The following is a 26496-nucleotide window of genomic DNA, read 5'->3' as shown; positions in this document are numbered from 1 at the left end:
ATTCTCTCTCTCCCTTCATCCCTTTCCTTTAGGGCTGCAGGTGCTGAACCTGGCTCCCATTCCAAAACAGCAGGAGACAAACTCTCCTACTCATTAACACACAAAAACACTCATTCTCTTCCTCTCGCCCTCACGGATGTGCATACCACGAGAGCTACGCCAAAGGACTCGCAGTCAAAACTGAATTATGTGGACAGCTTTAAAAAGCAGCCTCAATCGCTCAACACAAAATCCAGACGCACAAACCCGAGCCTTTTTTTTTGATGTTTGTCTGTTTTTTATTTTAAATGCCTTTACTATAATTATTTTCATTATGGTGCGATTAAATAAACAACATTCTTTCCAGACGCAGCGATTACAACGGTGACCAGGAACAGGAACATGTGGAGGTAGCAAACAAAAGAACGCCAAGCAAACGTTAACGAACAGCATGACGGATGACAGCAAAGACAGCAACTCCTCCCAGACCAGCACGTCCCATGCTCCTCTACTGGTCCTGCAAGAGAGAGGAAGGGCAGAGCAACACTTGAGAGGAAGAAGAGTGCAAGAAAGAGAGGAGAGAAGGAGGCCAAGGCCACCATTTTCAACCACAGCACCCCTGCCCCCTCCCCCCCATACAGTACATTCATCCCTGAAGGCAGTACTGGCACAACACTGATTCTGTGCAATTAGGGCTGTGTACTGTTCAGCATCAAGCAGTGTGATATGCATCATGACACAAAGGCCCTGATTACATGTATTCCAATATATTGCGACACTACGCCCAACGTTATGTTTTAATAAATCTATTTTCAAGAAAACTGATATAAACCACAGGCCACCACATGCATGAAATCAGAGTAAAAGAGTAACTTTTGATACAATCAGAACAGTGGGATCTGCAACTGCACTGATCTCAATCCTCAATAAACCTAATATTGCGAAACTCAAGTGTGCTCGATATTTTCCTACAACCCTACATGCCATATGAACCCACAATGATCCATCACAATAAGTACTATCCTATGACAAAACGCTGAGGCTCCGTGTGGTACTGATATGCGATGGGCAATATTGAATTCTCCCCTGGGCCACTAGGCCATTTCCCCGAGTATACCCACCTTAACCATGTGTCCATGCAGCAGGTACGGTGACCTGAAGTATACCCACCTTAACCATGTGTCCATGCAGCAGGTACGGTGACCTGAAGTCCTGCTGGCAGTTGGAGTAGGCCATGCCCAGTCCCATTCCTGCACTAAACGCCACTGGCCATGTGCGGCCTACACATAAACAAACAAACAACAGGTAAACAAATGTACAAATGTCCAAAACAAAGCCACGCGTACTTACACACGTACATGCTACATGCAGACCATTCAAAACTGCAATTGCATTTCTGGTACACTGCACATTAATTTCTCCTTCATTTGATTTCAGTTCATTTGCACAAAGGTGTACAAGATAAAGTTGTGTGGCAATGTTAGGGCTAAACTGAAATATCAAGCCAACAACATCAATGTTCCGGGGTTGATATTAATGGAGCACTCCTACTGATGAGCATACCCATCCACACAATACTGTAAGGTGCATTGGACCAAAGTATCTGCTAAATAAATTATTGAAAATATAGCTGTTCGGGTGTCATTTCAGAGCCAAAACTTTTAATAGTACATCCACAACATGCTGTGGCTATTAAGCGGAAAAATGAAAATAGTTTGTGTCGCTCAAGGTGACGGGTGTGGTGGTGTGCAACTCACGTTTGAATAGCGTGACGGAGAGAACTATGCCAACTCCAAGACCAGCCGCTGTGGGGGGAGGAGAGAGAAAAATGGAAAGAAAGTTAGTGGGGATACTCCAAAAACAAAACAAATTACAGTCTACAATACTATGGGAAATGAGCAACAGTCCTCCTCTCTCTAACATTACATTACATTTAGCAGACACCTTTTTCATCCTAACACAGACACACAGACACACACACACAGACACACACACACACACACACACACACACACACACACACACACACACACACACACACACACACACACACACACACACACACACACACACACACACACACACACACACACACACACGTATAGTGTGTCCAACATTAGAGGAAGTACATGTGTGCCAATAACACAAGGTGGGTGGGGGAAGTTAATGTGACCTCTGCCCCTCAAAGTGGTAAACAGCACCTGCCCACCAGACGACATCCATTAAACAGAAGGGGCGGGGGGGCATAAACACTGACAACAAACAGAGGGAAGAACGGCTCACAACAACAAACTTTAGGGACAAGAAAATGGGCAGGGGGTGTAGACATACTGGAACACAGTGATACAACTGGACAGACAGACAAAAAGACCAAATCCCAAGAGAGTTCATTTGAGGGAAGAATTTACATAAACACAGAGGAACAAAGGAAACCATGGAGAGATGAGAATAGGTAAGATGACAGCAAAGCAGTGTGTGTGTGTGTGTGTGTGTGTGTGTGTGTGTATGTGTGTATGTGTGTATGTGGTGTGGTGTGGTGTGGTGTGGTGTGTGTGTGGTGTGTGTGTGTGTGTGTGTGTGTGTGTGTGTGTGTGTGTGTGTGTGTGTGATCAGACCCAGGCAGGGGCCCAAGTGAGAGGGGGATATGCTCTGGACAGCAGAGCAGCCGAGGAGCCGAGGATTGTGGGACAGGAATGTGTTTGTGTTCTCAGCTTCACCTCACTGTGCTGCGCTGTGCTGTGCTGTGCTGTGCTGTGCTGCGCTGCACTTCGGGCAGCCTCGCCCCACCCAGCTCCGCTCCACGCCAGCCAGCAACAGCAGAGCAGCAGCAACACACACAAACAAACGCACTCCATCTCTCCGCCACCCTTTCTTTTCTCTCTTCGCTCTCTGACTCCCCTTACTCTCACGCTCTTCTCCTGTACCTCTACTGTACATCCCGTTCCCCCTGTTTTCCCTCTCCTCTCTTTCTCCCCCACTTCTCCTTCACTCCACTCTCACCCAAAGCCCTCTCATCCTCTCCTGCTTTCTCTCCTCTGGCATTCTCTTTCCTTTCGCTCTCCTTTCCATTCTATGCGCCTCTCTTCTACCCTCAAACCCCCCCCCCATTTCATTTTCTTCCTCTCTTCCGTCCTCCTCTCTTCCATTTTCCTCTTCTCCAGCAGCCCTTCTCGTCCATTCTTGCTCCCCCCCCCCCACCACTCGTTTCTCAGCCTTTTAATTTGATTCAGAGGCATGTGGCGTAGCCATCGCTTGGCTGCCAAAACACTGCACTCTGCTTACCATTACACAACCGACAAATGTCGAGCACGACCGCGAAGAGGGGGAAAAAATAAAATAAAAACACCCAACTTGTCTTCATTACTTCAGGAGGGGGCCCTGCAAATCATGGCCTGTTCCATGAAGCAGCAGCCGCCCCCCCCTCTCCCCGACCCAATCTCCCCCACTGTCTCTCTTGCACAACTGCAGTCTGAGTTTTCTAGTAAAAGCTTGAGCAGAACATCCCTCTGTCCCTCCCTCTGCTCTTCACTCGCTTCCAAACCACTCTCTCGCTCTCTCTTTCTCTCTGTTCCTCTCTCCTCCTCTCAATCCCCCTCTCTCTCTCTCTCTCTCTCTCTCCCCCCATCCAGGGAACGGCAAAGAAAGTGGCAGCAGCGGCAACCGAGCCCCAGCAATCCTGTCTGCCAAATGTGCCTGCGGCTGCACAACAATCAGGATTGTCTTGAGCCGCCCTCACAATATTTATGCACACTGGCCCACCCTCCGCCTCTCTTTCTGTGCCCCATCCTTTCCTGTCCTTCCCCCCTCCTCCTCCTCCTCTGCCTCTGCCTCTGCACTCTTCTGTGAAGATCCACGGTCGATTCCCCCTTCAAATGAATCATGTCAGATCTGGCCCTTTAATGTCCAAGGTCTCATGGAGGTTATGGAGGCCGCAGCTATGCTATGACCCTTTGAAAGTGATGGCATGTGGAGGCATTAAAAAAAGGAATCAGCAGACATTTGGAACAAATCAAAACGATGCAAAAGATGACAGCAAATCGAGCAAAGTTTGCCCACATTCGAAGTCTTTATAATGGAGGGAAAGCACGAAAGGAAACATGCTGGCTCTGATAGCGATTAACAAATGGAATTTCAGAGCATAGTCATGGACCAAGATCAACAATGACGTAGTCTAACGCTAGGGAAACACACACAACATCAAATGACTACATAATATGTAGTAATCGCTTATAGAACGTGTCCACATAGCCCGTCATATCAAAGCCTATTAACTTTGCAATGTGCTCATGACAAATTCAGTGAAAACTCCGACCATTTCAGCTCATGAAAAACTCTTATCGCAGCCGTGCAGAAATACTTTTGAATGTAAAAATAAATGGATTATTAATCAAATCAAACTAATAATCTGTCAGTAAAATTACACCTAATTAATCACCACAATTCTTCAAGGCAGGAAGAGCTAGAAAATTACTCAAATGGACAGCCCGTCATCTGCTTGGTGTGTATTCATGCACACACAATTCTGTTACACCCACCAATTATAGAGAGACATGCCCACACTGGCAAAACGGCGTGACGGCCTTGTTCTGAAGGAATGCCTCCAATCAAAACATGCGTTAAAAACAGAAATATTTATGGGCCAGCATGAACTGGTACTTCATGACGTCACAGGAGCACTCGTGTTTCTTTGGGGTTCAGCGAAGACTCCTAGATATTACCAATTTGCCATCTGGTGGTGGTGTTTGAGTGGTAAATTTTCAGTGAGAGATAAATGTTTAGCTGTCTGTAATTGCCTATAGGGGGCTTTACATAGAATATAGGGATGCAAACATATAGAGGGAAAAAAACATGTTGATAAAAGAATAAGCAATATAGGCCTAATGGCCTACGTAAGAAGAGCCAGAGGTTATGCGAGATTATAAACCAGAAAAACATGCAACTCTTGCTTCAACATTTCAGGAGACAAAGTAGGCCTACTATCATGTCTACAATTTTAAATTACATATTTTTTTATATTTGAGAGTAATGTGCACACTTTTGTGAGACAATTCTTGAACAAAATATCAGTGGTTCCTACAGTTTGCTTTTCCTGATACTTTCCTAAAATGTCTCATTGAAATCTGGACAGTGCACTGCATCCACTTCCTTTGCATTGATTGAGAAAAGCTCATTACCGACTTGGTGTGATAAAATGATGTGTCAACTGGGCACTCTGCCTCAGAACTACTATGGGATTTCTAGGACTGCATCTTTATATAGTTCCACCAGAATCAAGGCTTGATTTGTTTCACGGTCAGCTGATCACTCAAAGATGTAACAGGGTTGCCAATCCAACACACATGACCGTGAGCATTAATGCCACCTGGCCACATGTTGACATTTTGAAGGACTGTGGTGAGGACACTGCCCCTAACCACCAAGGGAAGCTCATTACAGTCCAGCCCAAGTCACGAACCCCATCTGAATCAACTGTTTTCATCATCACGTTTTATATTGTCCGGTGATCTGCTGCATAAACATAGCAATAACAGGGCAGTGAGCTACATCTAATAGCCTAATGCTACGATGACCTCTCCGGGAGCGGCCTGTCGGTGATTAGACAGTAAATCTACCGTATGATGTCGCAGTTCATCACTTTCAGGATGGCATTCCTTAATTAAACGTAGCGTGCTTCTTTTCTTTAATTACCGATTTTGACAGCGCTGTCAGCAAGACACCGGTCCCATTTACGTCCGTACTCTTCCTCCATGATGAAGCTGCCGACCGATTGAGCGCAGTGTTTCAAATATCGCGAGAAAAAAAAGAGCTACTGGTCATGTGGAAGCCAAACGTCATTCTTAAAGCAATACGAAGCTGGTGCGAAAAATCATGTTACAGCAGGCCTTATAATTGTACTTTTATCGTTATCATTGACAATAAGTCTTGTTTCAGCCTTCTATTTTTTTTTAAAGGGCAGAGACAAGACCATAGACAAAGGGTAGTCTACTCTGAGAGTCAACTTTCAATGGTTGCTGTAAGGCAGATTATTCCCTGTCATAAAATGTAGGCCATATACAGACAATATTTGCTCTCCAGGGTCTATGGACTACCAGAAGACCTATTCATTTCTCTGAGTGTCTATATCTAGGCATTGATCCATCATTTTGTATGGAGACAGGTCTAGTAGAAGGTTATGTTTAATTCCTGCAGAAACAAGCCTTCTTCTGATTTATGTTTTTATGCATTAAACTTGAAAAATAATGCGGAGATGCTTTAAAGAAGTTGCTTGCTTGGACTACTACTACTACAAATATATATATATTTGGTGCACTTCCTTTCTCTTTAAAACCGTGTCAATTTGCCTAGGTAGGCTACACACACGCAGTTAAGGTACTTGGCAGGTTGGTTGTTTGATGTGGGCCTAGGGTTAATTCCAAATTACACTGGTTTCTGACAGTTCTGGCTGATGGCCAGCCTAGCTTTTCCATGTAGGTAGTGTGGTATTTTGAATAACATTGTTTAGGCCTATACTTGTTACATTGATGTCTACAAACATTTGCTGTTGATACAAGAAAATCAAGTGCTGGGGAGAGAAAAAATGAATAAGATGAGACAATAAGAGCCATTAGGCTAAATCTATCTAAAGTAGGCCTATATTCATTTTTTTATTTTATTTTTTGTCTCTGTGTGTGTCTGTCTGTGTCTATATGTGTGTGTATGTGTGTGTGTGTGTGTGTGTCTGAATGAAGGTGTCTATGTGTGGGAATGTTGTCTTTCTGCACCTGCTATTCCCCCACAATAAGTTACATTGTAACATTTCAAAGAGGACATAGAGTGGATGAATCGAGTATTGTACTGTGTTCTCTGATGTTAAAATAGTATATTTAACTTTGATTTATAAAAACTAAACTCAATTGCAATTTTACAAGCCCAATTGAAACCTTATATTTAGGCTGGGTATTGCAATGGTCCTTTTGACTAAATGGCGCTCTTTGGCAACCCTATCGAACTTCAATGGCTTTGCGATATTTGACATGTACATTCCCAAACGCCCACTATGGTCTTCTGATGAGCGTCTGTTGTGTCGACCAGCTATTTATGCTAGGCTAAATTCAAGACTCTTTTAATCAGTGGTTCCATATTGGTGGAATGGGTTGCCCAGGGGGATATTCCAAGTACATGGTTTAGTGACACACCAGGTGGTAAACCTCCTAATAGAACAAAACAATGCCATAGGGCTGTTATTGTAGGAGGTTTCCCACTTACTCTGAGTTAACTTACCCAGGTTTGTCACTTAACCACATAATTGGAATACCCCTATACTCTCCGTTTCAGAAATAGTTTGGGATCTTTCAAGAGGGGCCTTAATGCATATCTGTTCAACATGCACTTATATTAGTCTATAAGCGCTTCTTATGGGTTATGGTTTGTGTAATATAGTATTTATATATAGTTTTCCATTAGGCCATTGATTGAATCGACATTGTTATTGTTATTGATATTCCCCTTAATGTAGCCTTACCATGCCTATTGTTATGGTTGATTGAATGACTTTATTGTTTATTATTCTCCTTTATATTAATTGTTTATTTTCATTAGATTATTGCTTGAATTGACATTAGTTATTGTTTATTTAGTCCCTACTGTAGTCTGACCAACTCTTTTGAAAATTGTTCACTGTTAAATTAATTATTGTAGGCTATTGTTTTCATGTCTCTGACAAATAGCCATAACTATAACATAAATTATAATTATGTCTATATGATTGGTAATTGAGCTAAAGTTAACATATGCTAAGTAGACTATTTTTACATTGTTATGGCTGTATTTTTTTGTGATTTGAAAACTTAATAATGTGGTGGGTCCACCGCGGGAACATTGATTGTGTAACAGAAAACATATTACAAGAGTTAAAAACAAAGAAGGCTAGCCGAGTAACAATGTAACAAAGTAGTAACTCTTCTTGCTGACCATCAGATAGCCTAAATTCTGTCCTAAGAGGGTCTACTGCATTAACTTACAGGCTACTAATAAAACGCAACCACAAATTAGCCTTTAAGAAGACCGGGATGATTTTGACTGCATGTAGATGCCTTTATGGACGAATGAAATTAAACCTAGCCTACAGGCTTGTGTGAACGTCTGTGGAGTGTGGCAATTATGCGCGGAAATAACTCCCGCAACACGCACTATATGCCTAGGCCTACTACAGTCTAATTATGCCTCCATCTAGTAATCTAGTCATTCAAATAAATGGCCTACTGTAACTTTTACAAGTTCAAATTATTAGGCAAAAATGCACTATTCAAGCTACGTTTTCACAATTAACAATTTCATTTATTTAAAAAAAAGCATGCAGTGAAGGCCTAGAAGCTGATTTTTGTCTGGAAGTTGTAGCCTATGGTATTATTACACTATTCAGTAGACTGATTACAATCTGGTGACAGTCATCTAATTGCATCTGTCAACGACCTGCACTCAAACTACTCATAAACATCTTACTGAGATTTAACGTCAACCCTGCCCTGTCACCCCCTGCCGTTCTGTTCGTACTGTATGTCTAGTCACATTGTTACTCCTCCTATCTTTCCATACTTGGCCATGCCTTACTTACCTCTCTCTGATTGGTCAGCTCAGAGACTGGGTATGGTGACCCGGATATGCAAGCGCCGCTTGTTTTCCCTGTGCCCCTTCCTGTACCCCCGGTTGAGGAAGTGAATTCGCTGACAGGGCTGGGTTCCGCAAGGGAGCTGAAGAGAAATAACATCGGGAGGGGCAAAAATAATAACTAAATAATACACCGAGTCGAGCGAGCACAATAATTCGACAGCTGCGAGACACCAGTGAACGTTTATTTCCCTTGTGAGATCATCATCGAGAGCCGAAGACATGGTAAGCCACGGAGCTGGGCTGGAAGAAATGGAGATGGTTATAGCCAGTTTTTGGTGGGGGTGCTAAGGAATATTAGCCGCTGTCCTTTTATAGGATGAGGGCTACGTTGCAACTCTGCGGTGTCACCTAAATACAGCATCAAATCTGCGAACCATCGTAGAACTTGCAAGCACGTTGTAAGTTAGTCGAACAAGTAGGAAGTTAACCGACTCACTAAAGCATTGTTAAATGGCTAATGTTAACATTAGCTAGGTAGTTAGCTTGCAAGCATAGCTAGCAGGCTAATTTTAACAGTAGTGGACGAAGTGCGTTAGCTTGTCCCAGGATGTTATGAATTTGCAGAGTTGACTCTTAGGACCTGCTCGGGTCGTGATACCAACACCCCTCCTTCGGCAAACCTGTACCCCGTGTTTAAAATAGTTACAAGCGCTGGTTTGCCTGTCGCCAAAACCGGTCTGCTCCGCCCATTCCCACCCCTTTAGAGTGCAACGAGCCATTAAACAAGCTTTTTGTGATCAAACGGTTTTTTTATCTAGTTGTTCATTGCAGTTATGTCACTCTGCACACTTACCTTTTTGTCCAGAACATGAAACTATGTGATGTAACACTGGCGTATGAGAGGTTTGTAGGTAAATTAGGAAGCCTGTTTAAATTGACTGACATGACCGTCTTTTTGATCATCACACTATCTATTGTATCTCTTTGAACTGTACTGATGAAAGTGGTCGCAGACCTGCAAATCACACCAGTGGAGGTTAAAATTTGTGCATGGTCATCTCTGCAGAAGTTGATAATGTAATCCTCCTAGGTGTCGGGTAGTGGCAGTGACATCCCAGTAGAAGTGGGGGGCTGCCTGCAATAGGAGAGGAACGAATATACTAATCCCTTTGTAGTAGTTCAACTTCACCAAAGAAGCTTTTAAAGCTTAGTTACATCTGAACATGTGAACATGGTAAACATTCCCTTTAAAAGCAGCAAGGTCCTGTAAAAGCCAGGAAGGGGAGGAGGGGAACCCCTCTTAGGGTTGCAAGGCTACAACGTTCTGATTACTTTACAGAGGAGAACAGGTGGTTCGACTCTGCAGCCACTCTCCTCACACTTACCCCAAACTCATTCATCTGCTGGGCCTGCCTGCCTGCACCCTGACCCTCTCTGGCCCAGCTGCCCTGGTGTTGGCTGGGCTATCTGTAAACAGTGTCAGGGAGTGCAGGTGTCTGCTGTGCACAGTCTAAATACGACCTCACCGGTAATGGTAGATTTCAGAACGGTTTATAAATGGGGAAACTCCAGGGAGGTGTTGGAAGTGGAAGACGGCCCTGTTTTTGGCAGCTGGAGCTCCTGCGTGTATTGTTTGTGTGCTCTGCTTGTAAAGGGTGCTCGTATTTACACGATGTGGATTTGATGGATTCTGTGCGTGCTGGAATGTTGGTGGTTTCTTCACGTTTTTTTGTAGCTCAAAATCAAGATGGATGATGGTCAATTTGATTACTCTTACTAGCTCACTAGATGCAGGCTGAATGAATCGTTTACATTTATCAACAGAGGATGTATAGAGACAGATACACAGAGAGCTGTGTAAGTGAATGGCTTATTCTTCATTCCATTCTAGTGATGGAGTACACATGGATTGAGTTACAGTCCATTTGTGCGCGTCTAGTCCAGTGATTACATTTGCAACAATTATAGTTCATTCCCAAAAATGTTTTGTTTGTAACATCCTAGCAACTTGGAGATGTTCAGCTTATCGTTTGTAGACTTGAATCATATATGTTGTGATGTGTCTGCATCACATTGATTAACAATTTGTTTTACATGATTGTAAAGGCATTGATTTTATATATATAGGTCAACGACAGCAGAGGCGGCTGATGTCTCTAGCCCTCTAGGCATTGCACATCAGGAAGCTTATAAAGGCTGCATTTGTCCTTTTTCCCAGCAAAATTAGAATGATGTCCTTAGAAATCTAATAGTTAACGACCTGCTGCCAAATTCCTGTTAACTGGTATTGTTTTGGATGAAGGCTATATAAAGACTTTTCGCTGCAAGGACTGGAATGTTGTAAATGTTCGATTTGTTCAGTCAGGTTAGGGTTGCCTCAGCGGAGACGTCCCTCTCCCCTCCACTCCTGTTCCCAGGCTGTAGTTTCGTGTTGTGGCTGGCCCTGCCTTGGCCCCCGCGCACGTATGGAGCCCTGAGTGCAAGGCTTTACATTCTTATGTGAGAGACGTGCCCTGTGGGAGCGAAGTCTGCAGCTGAACATCCGACCCTCCCATCCTTCAGCTGAAGGGCCTTCACCAGATGTCTACTTCGAGTTTTAAACAATTTTTTAATGTGAAATATGACCTGTTGTGATTATGTGTCAGTGGATATTTTCAAATGTTAAGTTATATTGAGTTTGATTGATTTTCACTTGAGCAGTGTTGGCTTAAACACATGCTGCTCGTCCAACATTGGTCAACGGTCCAGGCTCAAGGTTAGGACGGCCAACTTGTTCTCTAGTTCCCAGCGAAGTAAAACATTCGTCCTGTGAAGTGCTATAGGGTGCTTCTTATCCTCCCTCCAGGCCCTCAGATAATGTCCTCCTCAGAAGGGGCCAAAGGTTACGGCTTTATGGCGGTTAGAAGAGAAGCTGGAAGAGGAGACCCTCTGCACTAAAGTGGAAATAATATTCAAGCGATTGTACCAAACATTAGAGCACTACTTTATGCTGTGTTTCTGATTGAACAGGAAGTTCTTCAAGCCCTTGGGATGGTGCTGCGTGTATGACTCAGGCTGTTTGAAGAGTTGAGTGACAGGTTGAGTTTGAACAAGGCCTGTGGTGGGCATTGCTGCCAGGGAAAAAGAGTTTGGGAAAACGTTGAATGGGATATGGTTGCAGTACCACATTGGCCTGAATTACTGTGAACATAATCAGACCAATAGCTCCAGGCTACAGTTGGCTTCATCTATTGCCAGTGTTTCATTTTGACTGACGTGTGGGAATTTGTGGACAGATTTGTGTCTACATTGTCAACCTTTCAGGATATCTGAATTATGTATTGATTTTGATGTCGCTGTGAATATAATGACTGGATTTACATTATAGTGTGCCAAGCAATAGGTAGGCCTGTTGTGTTATGGGTTTTATTTTGTTATAAAACAGAGACATTTACAGAGGTTTGTAAGAGGTATGTCAAAAGGAGACTGCCCCCATCTGTTTTGCTTGAAGTGGTCACCAGTGTTTCTCATAGGATTGGATTTGCTTAGCTCAAACAAGAGTTATTTGAAGAGGTGATCAGTGTCTCTGTGGTATGTAAATAGAAGTGAGTGGTCTGTTGTGACTGCGGTAGTTAAAACAGCAGAACAGGGAATAGTCCATCATGAAGGCTAGCTTTGGATTGGATTGGAACAAGATCTGACACAATAAAATAACATGTTGTTCTCCATCCAAGTGTTTTCCAAAAACTCGCCACAGACACCAAGTCTCTTTCAAAACAATGAATAATTAACTAGTGAGTCAGTAGTAAGAACGACAGAATCAGATTGTGTGCCTTGTTGCCATCGACCTCCAACACAACCCAGCAGACACACAAGCTCTCCATCGACCTAACACAACCCAGCAGACACACAAGCTCTCCATCGACCTAACACAACCCAGCAGACACACAAGCTCTCCATCGACCTAACACAACCCAGCAGACACACAAGCTCTCCATCGACCTGACCCAGGTCAGTTTGGGCTTTTCCCTCAGACACCCGCTCACTCGTCCACAGACGACTGTGATCGCCACGGCAACAGGGGGTCTCTCTGTCACCGGCCGCTGGGATTGTTGTCGGTGACCAGTCGCCCCAGCGCAGTCCAGCCCAGCCCCAGCAGGCCGCCGGGGGGGCCACACTCAGTGTCACATGCCCAGAGCCGTCTGGCCACTGGACGGCGTCGGCCACTTCCTTAATTCTCTACCACAGTGGGCCCTGTTGTTCTCACGGAGGCCTGTGTGTGTGCTGTGCTGTGCTGGGCTGGGCTGGGCGGTGGGGTGGAAGGGGGAAGAAGCCCCGCTCCTGTTCTCTAACTCGCCTCAGGCCACTCTCGTTCTGGGAAGTTCAGCTGCTATCACGCGCGCTGGAAAGAAAGGGGGCCGGCGCGGCGCGAGCCATTGAGTGTCGCAGCGGGCCGATAACGACGGTGGCCTTTAAATGTGCTTCCTCAATCCGCCGGCACCCACTTCACACTCGTTTGCACTTTGATGGCGATAACGGTTGTGACGGAACTTGTTGATGGTGTGAGCGATTGTGGGGACAGCAGCACCCAGAAATGCGATATTATCTAGGATATACCGTCGTTAAGTGTGCGTGTGCGTGTGCGAGTGCTTAACTTATCATAATGCATATAAAAGTAAACTTTTCTATTTTATATCAGTTATATATGATGTAGTATATCCATGCTGAGGGCAGAATTGTCAACGTTTCGAAATAAATCTAAGTTGAAGCACATTCTAGTTAGCTACCGAGAACGCACATGTAAACAGAATGAACGGAAGTTGAAAACAGTATCGGAACGATAAATATTTCTGGGTTAAGGAATAAAGTGGATACCAGTGCTCGTAGATTTTATCGACACAGTACTCTGTGCGTGTGTGTGTGTGTGTGTGTGTGTGTGTGTGTGTGTGTGTCTGTCTGTCTGTCTGTTCAAAAGGAATGTATAAAGGAATTAGAGTAGAAGTATTTTGATGTATTTTTGTCTCTGTGTAGTCACTGTTTTGGAGTGTGTGTGTGTGTGTGTGTGTGTGTGTGTGTGTGTGTGTGTGTGTGTGTGTGTGTGTGTGTGTGTGTGTGTGTGTGTGTGTGTGTGTGTGTGTGTGTGTGTGTGTGTGTGTGTGTGTGTGTGTGTGTGTGTGTGTGTGTGTGTGTGTGTGTGTGTGTGTGTGTGTGTGTGTGTGTGTGTGTGTGTGTGTGTGTGTGTGTGTGTGTGTGTGTGTGTGTGTGTGTGTGTGTGTGTGTGTGTGAGTGAAAGAAGGGCGGGGGGGGGGGGGGGTAATTGGTTTTGATGTATTTTCTGCAGCTGTTTAAGTAGTCAGAACACAGCCGTTCACTGTTTTGTTTATTTCTCTCTTCTCTCATCCTCCCCCTTGTTTCCATCCATCTTTCTGCTCTCCCTCTGCCTCCCTCTCTTCCTCCTCTGCATCCCTCTGTATGCATTCTTTTTTGGTCCCCCTTCTCTACCTTCTTCTTTCTTTCCATCCCTCTCTACCTCTTCCATCTCTCCCCTTTCTCTCTCTGTTTCTTTCTCTTTCCATCTGTTTCTCACTCTCTTTCCTTCTCCTTTACTCTCCCCCTCTCTCTCCCTCTCTCTCTCTTTCTCTCTGTCTCTGTCTCTCAGAATGACCAGCAGCTGGACTGTGCCCTGGACCTGATGAGGCGCTTGCCTCCCCAGCAGATCGAGAAGAATCTCAGCGACCTCATCGACCTGGTGAGTGACACGGCCGCCGCGCGCTCTCCGCCAATCGGTAGATGCCCTGCAACGGCCTGACCGCGTAGCCAGGCCAACCCCTGGCCCGGTCCCGGTCCACTCTCCTGTCGAGCGCTAATGAGTGACTCTGTCACATGGCGGACGCTGGGTGGACCCGAGGGAGCCCGGCGTGGTACTGGAGCGGCTCCACATCAAAGTGCTGTTCTCACCCCGCGTGCTGTCTTAACCTTGACCACTTTGGGATCTACTTATAGCTGCTGTTCCCTCCTCTCTCTCTCACACACACACACACACACGCACACACTTACCTGTGTAGACATACACATAGCTACACACACACATAGGTACACACACACACCTATATCTACACACCTCTGTAGACATGCTCATTCCTACACACACACATACGTACAGTAGGCACACACACACACACACACACATACACACACACACTTGACCAGCAGCATCACACCAGTGTTTCCTGGCTCCCTCTGTGTTGTGCGGTTGTTAGCGGTCATTAGCAGAGCTGTCAGTCACTCAGCATGGTGACCCTCTGGCCCGCCCTCCTCTCGCCTGCCTTCCTGCCTGCCAGACTGGCCCAGGCCTGCTGATGGAGAGCACCTGGACCCTGTCCCCAGCTTCATGTTCCCCCTCTCCCCTCCTCCTCCTCCTCCTCTTCCTCCTCCTCCTCCTCCCTCTCTCCCTTCGTCCACTCAAGGGCAGGGCAGGCTCTCCCTTGCTCTGTCGAGGCTCGTACTATATCAGTAACCTCCATTAGTGATAACGTTGTTTATTGTCTTTTGCATGTTCACTGTTCTATTGGTTTGCCCCCCCCCCTCCCTAAACATATGTCTGTTTATCTTTCTGCTCTTTTCCTGTTTTTGATTGCATTGGCTGTAAGTTTCAGTCAGTTTCAGTCATTGGCAGTCAGTTGCATTTTGTTCTCTTCCTTGGCATGATGCTCTATCTCCGACATCTTTGTCTATGCATGTCCCCCCCCCCCCTTCCTTCTCTCTCTCTCTCTCTCTCTCTCTCTCTCTCTCTCTTTCTTTCCCTCTCTCTCCCCCTGGGTCTCTTAGCCCAGTGGCTGTTGGCAGGTGTATGTGAGTGTGACAGAAAGAACAGCCCAGCCTTTGTGCGTGCGTGTGTGTGTATGCGTGCACGCATGTGTGTCTGAAGAGGGGTTTCCATGTCAGTCTGTGAGAAGTCATTTGTCCTGCTTTGTCCCGCCGAGGCTCTTTGCCTGCTCATATCTCAGCGCATTCTTTCCCCCCCTTCTCCCCTTCTCTCTCTCTCTTTCTCCCTTCTCTCTCTCTCTCTCTCCCTTCTCTCTCTCTCTCTCTCTCTCTCTCTCTCTCTCTCTCTCTCTCTCTCTCTCTCTCTCTCTCTCTCTCTCTCTCCACCCCTTCCTTGTCCCCACTGTGGGGCTTGGGGGTGTCTGTTATATAGAGGAGGGGAAATGGGAAACCCAAACCCCTAAGCCCTCGTTTGCCTCATATTGATTTCATCAGCGGCCTTAATTAAAGAGGGTCACGTCTCCCTCTGCCCACCAGCTCACCACCGTCCACCCGTCCACCCGTCCACCCCCCCCCGCGCACACACACACTCACACACACACACACACACACACACACACACACACACACCACCCCACCCCACCCCCGGTATGGCAGCTTTTTTCATTAGAGGCTTCCTGTGAATGCCCCGCTTTCAGTAGCATTCCTCAGTTGGTTGATGCTTAACCTTGAAGCAGTAATTTGGTCAGGACATGTCATATATAGAGAGATCATCCTTAAAATTGTGTGAGAATATTTGTTTTAAATGTATGTTATGTTTATTTGTATTGTTTTAATTAACTTTGTATGAAGATGTTTTTTTAGTCTTTGGTCATACTGAGTGAAGAAAATTGTACAGTTATTGTATTTGATGAGTGAAACCTCCTGGACTTTGTTACTTTCATTAGCCTGTCACGCCCATTGTGCCTTGTTAAAAGTGTGTGTGTGTGTGTGTGTGTGTGTGTGTGTGTGTGTGTGTGTGTGTGTTGATAGGTACCCAGCCTGTGTGAGGACCTACTCTCCTCTGTGGACCAGCCCCTGAAGATTGCCAGAGACAGGGTGGTGGGAAAGGACTACTTACTCTGTGACTACAATCGCGATGGTGACTCCTACAGGTTAGACCTGGAATTGCACCCAAAATAACACCCTGCCCCACTCTATTCACCATGTCTTATACTTGATATGCCTACACACATGCAGTACTGCTGAGGATGTTAGTTTGTTCAGTGTCAAAAGCTTTGCGTTCTGATGGCATGTTCCATTCAGTCTACAAGCATGGATACACACCGTGTTGTGACGTATGGCCATCTGGGCCTGGTGTGTGTTTAGTGTGTTTGTGCGTGTACAGCTCACTAACTGCTCTCCTCCCCACGGATCAGATCCCCCTGGAGTAATAAGTATGAGCCCCCCATTGATGATGGTGCCATGCCCTCCGCACGCCTGCGCAAGCTGGAGGTGGAAGCCAACAATGCCTTTGACCAGTACAGAGACCTGTAAGTGAACTGCCCTGCCCCATACCACCCTACACTAGAACACACCACACCACCCTACACCGTAACCCACACCACCCTACACCACACCACCCTGCACCACACCACCCTTCACCACACCACACCACCCTACACCCTACACCCTACACCACACCACCCTGCACCACACCACCCTACACCACACCACCCTACACCCTACACCCTACACCACACCACACCACACCACACCACCCATCACCACACTATACCACACCACACCACACCACACTATACCACACCACACCACCCTACACCCTACACCATACCACCCTGCACCACACCACACCACACCACACCACACCACCACACTATACCACACCACACTACACCACACTATACTACACCACACCACACTACACCACACTATACCACACTATACCACACCACACCACCCTACACCACACCACATCACACTACACCACACCACACCAGGAAATGCAATGTTGGGTAGTTGTATAGACAGGTGGATTACACAACACTATAGTCTCGTTTCCACCGACCAGTACGGTACAGTTCGGTTCAGTTCGGTCCGCAATTATTTGTGTTTCGATTGTGAGAAGTTCTAAAGCGTACCTAAATAAGCGTACCGAACCGTACTGTTTTAGGGGACTCTTCTGTTGAGGTACCAGTTTGTGGTACGGTATAGAGACACGCCCTAATATGCTTTACAATATTAACCAGTTGTTTAAGCATCAGACCTTAAAACTTTTCAACATATTCATGCATGCATGTGTGTGTTGCACAAACCCTTCACCGATCACCCATGTGTGTTGGTGTGTTGAACAGACACTCACTGCGTCCGCGTTCTCCTTCAGTAGCTTGTTTTTCCGGCCCTTGAGCATAACCCCCACACGTTGTGTTTGAACGCTCCAGGTACTTTGAGGGTGGCGTCTCCTCGGTGTACCTCTGGGACCTGGACCATGGGTTCGCCGGGGTCATCCTCATCAAGAAGGCCGGAGACGGCTCCAAGAAAATCAAGGGATGCTGGGACTCCATCCATGTGGTGGAGGTGCAGGTGAGGGAATGAGACGTGGAGGTGGGCCGAGGGAAGGAGGGATTGAGAGGGAAAGAACCTGTAATGGACATCAGAAAATGTGAATGGGGAGAAAGTGTTTAAGTTGCAAACAGTGTGCACATCCAAATAAAGGCGCAGGAGCCAAAAAGTTAAGATCCAAAACAAAGGAGTAAAAGGTCCGCACACTTGCTCTCACTTAATTTACTTTATTAAAGACAGGTAAACGTTTCGAGCCGCGTGGCTCTTCTTCAGACTTAATGGGGAGAAAGTGTCCACGTTTCTTCTTTGCATGTCTTTGAATATCTCTTGTATGGATTTCTGTATCTGTAACTGTACCCGTGTGTGTTTGCGTGTTCTGACCACAGGAGAAGTCCAGTGGACGCACGGCCCACTACAAGCTGACCTCCACTGTGATGCTGTGGTTGCAGACGACCAAGACCGGCTCCGGCACCATGAACCTGGGGGGCAGTCTGACCAGACAAGTAAGGCAGCCTCACTCTTTCCTTTTGCAGGCACAAACAGAGCTGTGCAATCAGCGCTGATCACCAAAAGTTCCATTTGATGATTCAATTTGTGTAACCTTTTCCAGAGCCATGGAGATTGAATAAACAGAGATTTTAAAGTATTAACCACACCAATCCTCTGAGGAAAAAAGACTGACCTTTTCCATTCATTGGAATCCTGGAATCACTTGGGGTGGGGGGTGGGGTGTTATCCAAATAGCATTAGAATAGCAATTCACAGTAAGTGTAGTTAACATCAGAATAGCATTAAAAGTAAGTTAAGTTGAAAGCAGTACAAATCAGGACCATTTCCACAGTAACAATATGCAGTACTTCTCAGGTTAAAGGAGACGCTGGATTAATACCGTTTCTTCACAATAGAGAGTTAACCATACATAATGCTGTCTCATACCGATCCTATTCATGTTGCACAGCACTTGTAATGACTGTCTGTTAAAAGGCAAAAACATCTATCCTAAATTCTGCCCCCATAGCATAGCTTTATAGATGCCTGGCTGTGCTAGCCGCTTACTGTATTGTAATATGAGTTCTACTTAAAGGACCAGCTTATGTGTTGGCCGTGTAAATGTTGTCTGTACTGTAATTTTCCAACTATTAGCCGCGGCTGATTTTGCAAAATGTCTTCAGCTATGAGGTTAATACCTGGAGGCAGTTAATACGATATTAATATGGTTTTGCTTCTTTCAACTGGCATAAAACACTGTCCTGTGGCTTATACACAATGCGGCTAATGCACAGGAAATTACCGTATTGAAATGAAAGCTTGTGTTTGTCAATGGCAGGAAATTCTTCACCTCAACTATTGCCCTTCAGGAGACTTTTTGCTGAAGGAATATTGTGATTGATGGATCTCCGCTCTGGAGTGTAGCAGCGTAGCTTGCCGTGAGCCATCTGGATTACACATTCCTCAACAATATGTACACTGTAATGAGTATAATGTCAGGGTCATAGCTGCAGTTGCTCTATGTGTGCATCTTTAACTCCATTTAAATCTGCTTTTGAAGCAGATTTACGAAAGTTGAAATGGCTAGTGCACTCAGGCATATGGGCATGCAGTGACCATAGATGACCGTTGCATCATGGTACACAAACGGGGTCATCTGCTTCTAACGCTCCACTGCCGTTAAAAACCATCTGACCTACTAAAGAAAAAAAGAGCCATAAAACAGTGACATGAATGGCATTACACAGATATTGTTGTACTTAAACCTCTAATCCCCTTATCTGGGAGAGATGTTTTTATCTCTCTCTCTCTCTCTTTTTATTAGTGAGGACACTTCTAGGGTAGCTTACATACATGTCGTGTGGTAATGGCAGGCGTTTGCCTTCTCTAGCAAAGTGTTTTTCTCGGATGCCGTTCCACGACTTCTCACACACACAGCTGGTGTGGCCCGTGGGCATGTGTCACGGATGGGCCAAAACACAAATGCCAAACTCAGTCACGACCTTTAACCCAACCCCCCCGTCGCATAGTTGGCATTTGGCATGAGACGCATGCTAACAATGTTGTTTTGCCTAAATAGTAGACCGCAAATTCTATACCGTTGGTGTGTCTGTGGGAATATACGTTTGGTTATTCAAGACGTGTCTGCACCTTGAGCTTATTAATGAAATGTCACATTTGTATGGATTTTAGCAAGAGAGACCATTCTTAACGCAGTAAGAACAGGGATTCACATTATTTGCTGTGGTTCGATCGAGACAAAACGCAGATTGTGGGGTAAGGGTGATTAGTCTTACACATGGCTTTGGATTAGTTTATACCTCAGGTTGTGTCCATTTTCTCTCTCTCTCTCTCTCTCTCTCTCTCTCGCTCTCCTCCCCCTTCTCTGTCCCCCTTTCTCTCTCTCTCTCTCCTCCCCCTTCTCTCTCCCCCTTTCTCTCTCTCTGTCTCTCCTCTCTCTCCCCCTCTCTCCCTCCTCTTCCTCCTGTACTCATCTGTGCGCCTCCCTGTTGTTTATCAGATGGAGAAAGACGAGACGGTCAGTGAGTCCTCCCCCCACATCGCCAACATCGGACGCCTAGTGGAGGTGAGCCTGTTTGTCTTGGGCTGTCTCTGGTGCTCTCGTAAACCACTGTGAGCGCGTGCAGCCTCCCCCTCTTCCCTCTCTTGTGTACGTCTCTCCTCGGCTGTCTATGTCTCTGTCACGCAAAAGCACTCACTCTCACTGCCTAGTCATCGCAGAATTATATACACACACACACACACACACACACACACACACACACACACACACACACACACACACACACACACACACACACACACACCCTTTCTCTTGTTCAAATTCCCTTCCTTCCTCTCCTCCGATCATACAGCTCCACCACTTTCTGTTTTATTCCCACTCTTATACACACACACACACACACTCTATGTACATGGCTATTATTCCATACACACACACACACACACACACACCTGCATGTGGTTTATGTTCCGCTGCCCCCTCAGTAGTAAACCCCCCCGCTCCTCCTGCTCCATCCAGCCTCTCCTTCCCGTCCTGGCCTAAATGTTAACACAAGACTCCAATTAAAAATGAAGGCCGCCGCTCTGCATGTGTTTCATACTTTATGAGCTTTACACATGGGGGCGGCGGGAGGGGAGGGGAGGGGAGGGGAGGTGCGGTCGGCCTGGGTGCGGTGCGGTGGGATGTGTGTGTTAACCTCTCTGGTTTCACAGAGTTGTCACACTCTAGAGAGGGTTGCTAACGTGTGAATGGTGTGTGTGTGTGTGTGTGTGTGTGTGTGTGTGTGTGTGTGTGTGTGTGTGTGTGTGTGTGTGTGTGTGTGTGTGTGTGTGTGTGTGTGTGGTGTGGGTGTGTGTGGGTGTGTGTGGGTGTGTGTGGGTGTGTGTGTGTGGTCAGAGTGGCCTGGCCGATTTATATATTTGTGTTAGTATCAGACCAGACCGTTTCAGTTTACTTTCCTGTTTCTCTCTTTCACACCCCCTGCTCTCTCACTCTCTCTCTCTCTCTCTCTCTCTCTCTCTCTCTCTCTCTCTCTCTCTCTCTCACTCTCTCACTCTCTCTCTCTCTCACTACACAGGACATGGAGAATAAGATCCGCTCCACTCTGAACGAGATCTACTTTGGCAAGACCAAGGACATCGTCAACGGCCTAAGGTACGGCAGAGCCACACACTCGCCACAAAAAAAAAAAAAAAGCCAACTGTCCGCCACGCCCGCAGAGACTCCTCTTACATCATTACGGCTCTTACATCATCCCCAGTCGCCCACAGACATATGGCGGAGCAGATCGGCACAAGGGCCATTTGTCTGGAAGGCCAGCATCTGTTTGTCACCACATTACCAGGGGTTTGTCTCAGAAGTGGACAAGCAACATAAGCTCAGAGAATAAAGAGGTCCATGCTGACTGGAGAGCAGTGGAGAGAGGTCTATGTAGAAAACACCACGGTGACTTAAGATGTTTTCCTAAGCTTCGACGTTGCACAGCCAAAATTCTTGTGCTCTTGATGGATTTTGAGGTTACTACAGAGTGACATATTTTGGGGAGGTCGTTTTCTCTCCCGTCATGGTTTGGCCAGAAGAGAGTGATTTTTGGCTGAGTCGTGTAGTCTCTGTGGGGGATCCTCTCCCTCTGAACTCTCCTTTTGTTTTCCCTGCGTTCTTATTCGGTCATGTGACACCCTGTGTTGTTTTGGGTTGCGTTTCTCCTCTCCTTTCTGCTTTCATCTCCTGATTCCATTTTCTTCCTTTAGCGTGCCTCTCTTTCTCTTTCTTGCTCTCTCTCTCTCTCTCTCTCTCTCTCTCTCTCGCTCTCTCTCTCCCTCCCTCCCTCATCTGCTCTCAGTGTTCTCCCTCTCTGCTTCTCTTGTCCCTTTACTCATTCATTATTGCCATTCTTGCTCAATGTTATCTCTCCATTTTGTTCCCTTTGGTGTCTGTGCTTTTACCTTTTAGTCCCCATGCACACATGCCTTTTTGTTCACCTTCTCCCTCTCCCTCACCCCTCCTCTCCCATCCTCCACTCCTTGCTTTTCTCCTCCTTTTCCCCCTCTTTCTTTTGACTCTCTTCTCCTCCTCCTCCTCCTCCTCTCTGCCACCCTTCTTTTCTTCTCTCCTTTATTCCCTCTCTTATTGGACTCCCTCCCTCTCTTCTTTCTTTTCTCTCTCCTCCCCTTCTCTCCTCCTTTTCTCCACTCCTCCTCTCCTCCAGATCTATTGAGTCTTTGCCTGATAACCAAAAGTACCGGCAGCTCCAGAGGGAGCTCTCTCAGGTCCTCACCCAGCGCCAGATCTACATTGACTAGGGCAGGAGGTATAGGGCTCTCTCTGGCCAGCAGTGTGCAGGCTCTGTGCGCATGTGTGGGTGTTGGTGTGTTTATGTGTGTGTGTGTGTGTGTGTGTGTGTGTCTGTGTGTGTCTGTGTGTCTCTGTGTGTCTCTGTGTGTCTCTGTGTGTCTCTGTGTGTCTCTGTGTGTCTCTGTGTGTCTCTGTGTGTGTCTGTGTGTGTCTCTGTGTCTCTGTGGGTGTCTGTGTGTCTCTGTGTGTATCTCTGTGTGTGTGTGTGTGTGTGTGTGTTTAAGAGAGCGAAACAAACAAGGTGTGTGTGTAAGAGTAAGAGAGAGATTGCATGCATGCATAAACAGACATGTTAAGTCTGCTTATGCTACTGTGCATAGGCAGTGTGCCAGAGTGAACTTTTAACACTTGCATCCCCAATGCACCCTGGGAAATTCAGTATAACATAAGAGTTGTATGTCAGAGTCTAACAGCTGTTAACTGCATGTGAAAGTTCCCATTTGAGGGGAAGTGGGCTGTTAAATGCGCAGCGTATTTTGGAACAAGCGTGTTGTGTGTACGATGTGTAATTCTAACCCAGCCCATCCTGCTCTCCTGATGAGATGGAGAAGGTTATGAAACGTGTGTGGTGACATTGCCCATGTCCTAACAAGCAACCAACCCTTATTTCGTTCCCATGTTTTTCTTTTGGTTTATTTCTTCTTTTTTTGTACTTGTCGTTGATTCTGTTTATGTGTCTGTCTTCACAGGAGTGTCCAGACCCTGGCTGATAAGTCCAAGCAAGAGTCTCTGAGGAACGACCTTATGGAGGCGCTCAAACGCAAGCAGCAAAGTTAGACATGCTGTAGTCCTCTCTCTCTCTCTCTCTCTCTCTCTCTCTCTCTCTCTCTCTCTCTCTCTCACTCTCTCCATCTTTGTCTTCCTCTCTCCTCTCCCTGTCTCTCACACCAAATCTCCTCACCTCACTCTTGCTACTCTCCTCCTTATTTCTGTTTGTTTTTGTTTTCGTTATTTTGTTATTTTGTTTGTTTTCTTGTCCGTCTCTGTTGGTCCCTCTCACCACCTCTCTCAGTGCTGCACTCTTGGAAAAAGAAAAAAAAGGAGAAAATGCTTAGCTTTGTTTTTTTTGTTTTGTTTTTTTCTTGTTTGTGTTTTTCTTTGTTGAGGCATCATCATTCTCATTGAAGCCATTCATCACTTACTGTTTCTCTCTATCTCTGTTTCTCTCTCTGTTTCTCTCTCTCTCTCTCTCTCTCTCTCTCTCTCTCGATCTCTTTCTCTGATGTTAAGTTTAATAATATTCTGATAGTATTATGATGGTTAATGAACACATTGCGGAATGAGAGTGGCTTGTGCACTCCCCTCAGCTCTCAATTACACTCTCTCACTCACACACACACTCACACACACACACACTCACACTCACATACACACACACCGACACACACAGACAGATACATGCAGACACTCACACATGTGTGTATGTGTGCGTGTGTGACTAGCCTTACCTCTGTAGCATCACTAAGGCCCACAGATTTAAGACCCCTACACCTTGAGAGGATGATAATGGTAACAACTTTGCCGATCTTAGCCGAATTCCACACATGCCTCCCAACATCAGATGGAAAAGTTTTGTTGTTATTTTATTTTGTTTTGTTTTGTTTTTTCCACTGGTATAATTTCTGATAAAGCCCCAACCTCCTATATCTGTATGGAATATAACTGTTGCTCCTAAAGAAAGACGTACTGTAACAAAGGTTATTAAGAGGGTCATGCTAGATTTGTATTATCATTTCAACAATTATTATTTTGTAATATTATTATTATTATTATTGTTGTTGCAACCGATGGTTGGTATACCTTACAACTCTCTCTAGCCCATACCAGTGTGAGTGTGTGGTGCTAGTCTACGGAGGTTCGAGCGAACTGGGCATGTGCACAAGGGGTCGGGTCTGGGGGTGCGGGAGGGTAGAAGGTTGACCTTGAAAGTGACCCTATGACCTTGCAAACATGGCTTGACTGAAATGAGGGAGGAGAGGTGAAGTATACTGTGGATGGTGAGCATTTCTGCGAGGAGCCCCTCCCCCCATCTCTCTCTCTTACTGTGTACTACCACATCAGTTTGTGTCCCTATCTTTTTTTTTCTCTCTTTTCTCTGGTCTGGGGTCTTGGTTTCTGTCTTGGAGTCTTGTCCAGAAGCTTCTTGGCTGTCTGTTCTTTTGGGTGGGGGTTGGGTGTGGGGCTGGTGGATTTATCATATGTTGTCAAAATTGTTTCTTTTTTTTGTTGTTGTTTTTCGTTTTTTTTTTTTTTTTTGTAAAGCTTTGATTCATGTTGTATTAGAGCCTCCAGCAACAATAAAAAACTGTAAAATGCTAAATGTGTGTGGAGCACAGTTTTTCTCACTGGAAATATCCCGTTGTGACAGTTCTACTCATAGACATACAGGTTCTACTGCTGTGTTGATGATGTAAACAAACGTATGATGTGACCGTCCATAGTAACCGTCTAGTCCATTGCTTTATAAATTGTTTACATTTCTCTATACATAAGATTGTAGATGAAGGAAGCACCAAGCAGAGTTCACTATTTAGGTTATATAAACTGAAACACTTATAAAATGTGGGTTGTGCAACACACTCTGTGTGCATTTGTTCTCAGTTCTGTAGAACTGGAACAAGAGAACCCTTGTGTCAGGCTGGCAGAGAGGGATGCATTGTGTATGAAAAGCAAAAATATATTTAAAAAAATAATGACATTGTAAAGTTGTATTTGTAAAGCCAAGGCACACTATTCTATCCTCAGAAGATGCGGAACACCTAAAACACATAATTCAGGGCGAAGCTTTGTGTGCTTTTTAAAGAAATGCATACTGAACATATCTTGGTAGCCTACAAATGACATAGCTAGTCATTTTCATGAAACCCATATAAATAGCTGATAATTCATATGTAGCCCATTGGTCACTCTGTATGTTCATATGAATTTCATTTCTCATTGTGTTTTCTCATTACTTAAATTGTAAAATCGGAAGCATGATGACCAGTGATTGAAATTTGCTGTGTAAATGAAGGAATGAATGAACATTAATATATTCAATAAATAGCCCATCCCAAATCAAAAATGCAGTAGGCCTAGGCTACTGTGTCTGGTCGGTGGTCGCTTTGCCACCACAGTCGGTATTGGTGGTAACCAGATTGTCAGCCCGCTGAAACCTGGCTGAGTGCCAAACGAACACATGAGGCCTGATTTCCCCTATGAAATGTGGTTTCGGTGGTCGACTATTCTTATTACACTACTACACTGTATACGCCTATCATACAGGCTGTGAAGTGTGTGTGGCTTTCAAACAGATCTGCTTGCTTCTGACATCATAACAGTGAGAAACCGTTCTCACTTTCTGCCTTGCTTGCTCTCTGTCTGCTGCACACCAGAACTGTGGGAGTTATGGCGTGATATAGACAGCAGGGGGCAGCAAAGGGACGGACAGGAGTCTGGACATCGCAGATCGCGTCCACATGCGCATCGTATTCTGGCTGTTTGGCTTAATCTTTTGCGCTGAAAAACACTGATGCAATCTGAGGCAGTTGGTGTGCAAAATATGTTTTATTTTTGTACTGATAGGCTTAGTGAGTCTATTAGCCTACTGTTACTGCAATAAACTAGGCTACAGTGTCACAAAATCTTATGAATAATCTAACTTGCAGCAGTTTAGAACAAAATACATTTCATTTTCACCCTTTAAAGTACTGGAAGATGATCTGATATTTAAACTTAACAGTGCGATGTGCGTCGTCTTTAATCTGCATTGAGTT

The 26496-nt window shown here is 45.4% G+C and overlaps 2 protein-coding genes across 3 annotated transcripts; one reads left to right on the top strand and one right to left on the bottom strand.

Moving 5' to 3' along the window:
- Positions 1-253: 253 nt before the first annotated feature.
- micos10 (mitochondrial contact site and cristae organizing system subunit 10) lies at positions 254-5783 on the bottom strand. Its single transcript, XM_062545444.1, has 4 exons — positions 5668-5783; positions 1737-1784; positions 1150-1259; positions 254-496 (listed from the first exon to the last, which is right to left on the bottom strand). Exons 1-4 carry the CDS (start codon positions 5726-5728, stop codon positions 488-490), a joined length of 228 nt encoding a protein of 75 aa, XP_062401428.1. The 5' UTR covers positions 5729-5783; the 3' UTR covers positions 254-487.
- Positions 5784-8649: 2866 nt separating this feature from the next.
- capzb (capping actin protein of muscle Z-line subunit beta) lies at positions 8650-25061 on the top strand. 2 transcript variants are annotated; one of them, XM_062545441.1, is made up of 10 exons: positions 8650-8850; positions 14207-14296; positions 16345-16466; positions 16731-16844; positions 17754-17895; positions 18261-18377; positions 20384-20449; positions 21465-21541; positions 22596-22697; positions 23431-25061. In XM_062545441.1, the coding sequence occupies exons 1-9, from the start codon at positions 8848-8850 to the stop codon at positions 22687-22689; spliced, it is 825 nt and encodes a 274-aa protein (XP_062401425.1). In that variant the 5' UTR covers positions 8650-8847; the 3' UTR covers positions 22690-22697; positions 23431-25061. The 2 variants fall into 2 exon arrangements, with proteins under 2 accessions (XP_062401425.1, XP_062401426.1); XM_062545442.1 differs by lacking the exon at positions 22596-22697 and having other exon boundaries at positions 8652-8850.
- Positions 25062-26496: the final 1435 nt, after the last annotated feature.

This window comes from Sardina pilchardus, chromosome 9, assembly GCF_963854185.1.
Source record: "Sardina pilchardus chromosome 9, fSarPil1.1, whole genome shotgun sequence".
Taxonomy (NCBI): Eukaryota; Metazoa; Chordata; class Actinopteri; order Clupeiformes; family Clupeidae; genus Sardina; species Sardina pilchardus.
The sequence above is the reverse complement of the archived record's forward strand: the minus strand, read 5'-3'. Positions and strand labels throughout refer to the sequence as shown.